At 55.1% G+C, this 5,560-nt stretch overlaps 1 protein-coding gene across 1 annotated transcript; it reads left to right on the top strand.

Moving 5' to 3' along the window:
* Positions 1-1,009: 1,009 nt before the first annotated feature.
* LOC137224600 (trefoil factor 3-like) lies at positions 1,010-4,369 on the top strand. Its single transcript, XM_067737315.1, has 3 exons — positions 1,010-1,237; positions 2,812-2,958; positions 3,997-4,369. Exons 1-3 carry the CDS (start codon positions 1,090-1,092, stop codon positions 4,008-4,010), a joined length of 309 nt encoding a protein of 102 aa, XP_067593416.1. The 5' UTR covers positions 1,010-1,089; the 3' UTR covers positions 4,011-4,369.
* Positions 4,370-5,560: the final 1,191 nt, after the last annotated feature.

The raw sequence follows: 5,560 nt of genomic DNA, 5'->3' as shown, positions 1-5,560 counted from the left end.
CAACGTTTTGAGCCTTGGTGTGTTCCTCCAGAAAATGGGTAAAGTTATACCCGTATCATGTAGGTATGCTGTTATAAAATAATTTCCAAGATATAGCCTTCACTTAAAAAAAAAAAAACCAGCCAGCTGGGCAAGGTGTAAATTCGCCTTTGTGTTAAAAATGTGCTTAAATGTACAGAGAACATTCTGGAAAACACCTAAGAACGTGTTAAACATGGACAGCACCACACAAAAGGGGGAGAGTCTTCTGTACTGTCTGATTTTAAAAACCTACTGCAGGGACTTCCCTGGCGGTCCGGTGGTTAGGACTTCGCCTGCCATTGCAGGGGGAGCGGGCTCGATCCCTGGTCGGGGAGCTAAGATCCCACATGCCTCCTGGCCAAAAAACAAAACATAAAACAGAGACGATGTGGTAACAAATTCAATAAAGACTTAAAAAAACCAAATGGTCCACGGCAAGAAAATATTAAAGAAAATAAAAACCAGCTGCAGGTATTGTATTTTTATGAAAATGTATTGAATAAGTTTATTTAATACATTTGTTAACGTGTAGCTGATGATAAAAACAATTTTTTTGCTGGAGAAAAGCAAAAAGGAAGAAAAGGAACTTCTACCTTTCAAGAGCTGTGAAATCTGTGTGCACCACGTACCGCACTTGCGCCGTCACCTGTCTTTTCAAGTACCCGAGACTGGGCTGCGATTAAGCGGCCTGGGAGCTCTTGTCGCTGAGCAGGAACCCTGGTGGCCTGCTGCTGGGCGGGTTGCAGGATTGATGCCCAGGCCTGTTGACCCTGCCCTCCAGCCCCACGCTGAGCCTGTATCCTTTTCTTCCAGCCAGGCTAACACAGGCATCAACACGGCCCTGCTCCCTGACAGAGAGGTATTCGCAGGAAACTGGAATCTGCTACCACCACTGGCTTACTACCAGAAAGGTGGGGTCGGAAGCAGCCTCTCCCCTTTGGGATGGACGACGCTCTGGGGGCTGTACCATCCTGTGCAGGGGAGAAGCAGGTGGGGCTGGACCTAGAGGGAAGGGCTCCCCAGACAAACAGAATCCGGAGTGCCTGTGTAAACACAGGGGTATAAAAAATGAGTCTTCTTGGCAGACGTGGCATGTCCTCTGAGCCGACGGGTCCCCAGAGCCCGCCCGTGACCATGGAGGCCAGAACGTTCTGGCTGCTGGTGATGGTCCTGCCCTTGGTGTCCTCCAGCTCGACTGGGCAGTACGTGGGTCTGGGTGAGTACCGCTCTGACCTCCTTAAGGAGGAGGGGCCGGGTGGCGGGGTGGGAGCACATGACAAGCGGACGGGACGTGGGAGAGCCAGGCTGGGGGCTTCCTGTGACTTGAGGAGAGTGACCAGGCCCCTTAATAAAATTGCCACTTACCAGACACACACGTTTTCTCTCAACAGCTCTACATATTGGGTCTTGCTGTCCCCATTTTACAGACAAGGAAACTGAGGCTCTGAAAGTTGATAACTGACCCTCTCGGGCAGTGTGGAAATTAGGATTGGAACCCAGGTCCACCCGGCTGGCAGCCAACACCGAAGCCACTATCCCACTGCCTGTCTTGCTGGGGATTTCCAAATTACAGTATAGGTCTTTGTGCATTATGCTAGCACATTCGCAAGACAAAAAGAAAAGACAAATGAAAACGATCACATTTTCAATACCTACAAACACAGTTTTCATTTAGCCATTGCACTGCAGTTCCAGTGGAATGAGTCTGCCCCATTAACCAGCGTGTGAAGAAATTAGGGTGTGGAGCTTCCCTGGTGGCGCAGTGGTTGAGAGTCCGCCTGCCGATGCAGGGGACACGGGTTCGTGCCCCGGTCCGGGAAGATCCCACGTGCCGCGGAGCGGCTGGGCCCGTGAGCCATGGCCGCTGAGCCTGCGCGTCTGGAGCCTGTGCTCCGCGGCGGGAGAGGCCACAACAGTGAGAGGCCCGCGTATCGCAAAAAAGAAAAGAAAAGAAAAGAAAAGAAATTAGGGTGTGGCAGTTATCTGCTGAGAGGTCTCGAACTTGTCACCCATCAGAATCACCTGGAAGATTTTAAAACTCTTAAAGCCCAGGATACGCCAACTATATCAGAGAGTCTCTGGGTGGGAGGAGGTAGCAATGGTTTTTCAAGACCCCCGGCTGATCCCAATGTGAGCGAAGTTTGGGAACCAGTGGAATGAGGAATTATGAATTGGCAGCCATAGGAGAGGATTTGAGATTTCACGTGATTTCTATTTTCCTAAGGACAAATCCAGTTTAAGAAATGAGGCAAAGTGGACTTTTGCTGAACTTCAGACATAAAGGCTTACCTGGAAAATGAAGAGTAGAGGCGAAGGATGTACAGGGAAGGCTTGACAGGGGGGTAGGGAGATACAGAAAAGAAGCAGGAAATAGTAAACATTGTGATTTTCTCTTTTGAATACCCGCCTTCTATTATACTCCTTTTGTTTTAAGGGGGAGATTTTGTTGATAAGACAATAAAGAGGAACTGTTGTTTCCGGGTTCGGGGGCCCTGGATTCCCATGGGTACCTGCCAGCTGGAAGGAATCCAGGCCCTATTGACTTCCTGGCAAGGTGCTAGGAGCACCCAAGTGAGAGACACCAGGCAGCCAGCCAGATCTCCTACAGAACGTTTCTCTTTCAACATTTACGGGAAGAGTGTCCTCGACAAGCAGACAAGCACAGGTTATGGGAGGGGTGAGATCACAGCCTTTGAACTCAGGAGCTGGGGGAGGGTGCAGACCAGCAAATGCAGCCGGTAGACCAACCCCAAGCCAGCAAGGGCTCTGACTGGGCTTTGTTTGGGACAGCGCCGAACCAGTGCGTGGTCCCAGCCAAGGACAGGGTGGACTGCGCCTACCCCGACGTCACCGCCGAGCAGTGCACCAACCGGGGCTGCTGCTTCGACTCCAGCATCCCCGGGGTGCCCTGGTGCTTCAAGCCCCTGCAGGAAGCAGGTGAGTCAGCCCCACGTGCACGGGGGACCTTTCTGGGCTCCCAGGAAGCCACACACACCTGAGCCCTGGGTGGGACCCCCTGTGCCACGGCCGTCAGTTGGCCGAGGAGGTCTGTGCAAACTCTAATCATTTCAGAAAGGTGTTCAAAGTCGAGGCCCTACGGAGAGGGAACTAGTTTGGAGAGAAATGGACAATACGTAGGTTTGGAAAGTTGGGCGGATTTCAAGGTCATTTTCAGCACACGACCCCTGCAGAGTCTCTGTCCTTTGTGACTGGCGACATGCTGGGCTGGAGTCCTGGCACCTCTCCCCACCCTGCCATCCCCCACCCTGCCCCCAGCACGAGGTGCTCACCCCTCCATCGCTGGAGTAGTGGGGTGCAGGGCAGCCCCTGGGGAGCCGCGTGTCAGGAGCAGACTGCGCACAGGTGATTTGCCTCCATGCCCCGCCCATCACCTGTGCGGCGTGGAGGTGGCCGTGAGCCACCTGGCAGCCCCGGTGCCAGATCACCGTCTACGATGAACGTAGCTACCTAAGGCCCCTTCCTGGAACGAGCACCCGGGGGGGCCCCTCTTGCGCTTCGTCCCCGGGTAACGACGAAGGAGGCCACGTCTCAGCCAGATGCCGGCTCCCTAATCAGCACGGGGCCCCTTCCCACTGTCCAGGGCCTCCTCCCCTTCCCGGCAAAGCCAGGCAGAGGTCCAGATGAGGCTCTGGGCCCAGGAGGGAGAGTCAGCCCTGTGCTGGCCGTCCCCGCTCTGCCGGCTCCTCGGCCTGCGACGACACTTCTTTGAACTCTGGCAGTGGCCCTACCTGGGCCCGTCTCCGGTGCCATCTGTTCTGACAACCTGGGTCCCCGTGGGGCATGTGGCTATTCTCCCACGAGGGTCGGGGGGAGCTCAACCCTTCCCCAGGGACTTGGTGTGGAAAGCAGCAGACGGCGCTGACCTCGGAGCCTGTCTGGACCTGGAGAAGCGGGGCAGCGGGTGGGCAGGCACGGGATGGCTCAGGGTAACGCATGTCTGTGCTTTGTTTCCAGAATGCACCTTCTGAAGCCGTGCTGCTGCCCGACAGCTTGGGAGGGGACTCTGCCTGGCGCTAGCACCTCTCCTTTTCTATCACCTGCTCCCGGCAAGCACTGCCCCTAATGTGTGAGGCCTGATGTTTAAAGAATAAAGCTCCCGTGCTCAGCATGAGTTCACGTCTTCATTCCTGAGACTTTCCGCTGCTGTGTTTTATTTCTACCGAGTCACACTCCCCCTTCTCAGCATTTCACAGATGGGAGCGGAGGAGGGTGTCTTAGCATCTCCCAGCGGAGGGTCTCCCCCAGGCCTGGGGAGGAGGGAAGGCTCCCAATCTAGCTCCCTAGCTGTGACGGTGCAGCAAACCTCACATCTAGTGCTGACCAGACAGGGAGGGCAAGCCGCCTTCTAAGTGTCCCTTGAGAAACACCGTTTCAAATGTAAGTTCCAAAAAAAAAGATTATTAATGTCTTTCCTGGCGAAGAGAAAGCTAATAAAACCATCTTACCAATTGGCACTTTTTGGTTTCTTTGTAAGTCAAGTTTACCATCTGTGACAGCTTGGGTGGCCTTCTTTTGCTTTTTTCCTCTGAAAATGGATGCAGCTTTGTGGATACATGAACAAATGTCACCACGAACACTCATGAAGTCTTAGTGACCCCGAGATGGAGAGCTGTCCCCTCCCTCCCTCTTGGGGACACGCAGCTCTCCACGGACACCAGGAGGGTCTCCAGCCGTCCAAGCTGAGTGTCCTGCTCTCCTCCTGCTGACAGGACTCTGTTAAGGTTGCACAGACGATTCTACTCATTCTACCGCAGGGCTCGTTTACGCCGCATGCGCGGGGCGGAACGGAAAGCAGCGCAGCCTCCGGTCGGGGGTTTCTGGGTCTGAGCCATCCTTCCCGCTGGAAAAGAGACACTTGCTCCTTTTCGAAACCAAAGGCTTTGTTTTTAAGCTTGCACTTTGGGCCAGGTCTCTCGAGTGAGATCCTATGAACATCCTAGCAGTGAGATGTTATTCCCTTTGTTGTAGGATAAGTAACTCATCCCAAAGCCCCCGCTGAGGGCCCACCCAGGGGAGGCCTGTTACACTGCGATTTGTCACGTGAGGTCTAGTTGGAGGAGCTAGAGCCCCTCTGAGGTGCACGTGATTCCCCAAGAGCGAGATGCCCAGCCCGCTCCCTGAGCACTCTCACGCCCTCCACCCTGCGAGAGGGACTCCATCCTGTCCTTCCTCCCTGACGGCCGAGTCCGTAGCTCTTTGCGGCGTCTGCCCTCACGCACTCGACTTGTCCGCAGAGTCCCACCAGCGCCTTCCCCCACCCGCAGGTCCCCGCTCGCCCTCCACCCCCAGGAGGACCAGGCATTCAGCGGACAATCCCGTGGGGTGAGGAGGGAGCGGAGGCTGGGGACCACCCTCCACCCCAGAGGCCCCAGCATCCCAGGCCCCTGCACCCGCCCTTCTGGATGGAGCTCGAGGCCCGGGGAGCTGCTATCTCCCCTCACAGACGCTGCTGCCACCACCCCCCGTAGCTTCCGTGGTCAGATCTGAGCCACTGCTTCTGTGTCAAGGCCACCGACAC

Source organism: Pseudorca crassidens, chromosome 5 (assembly GCF_039906515.1).
Source record: "Pseudorca crassidens isolate mPseCra1 chromosome 5, mPseCra1.hap1, whole genome shotgun sequence".
Taxonomy (NCBI): Eukaryota; Metazoa; Chordata; class Mammalia; order Artiodactyla; family Delphinidae; genus Pseudorca; species Pseudorca crassidens.
This window is presented reverse-complemented; position numbering and strand designations above follow the sequence as displayed.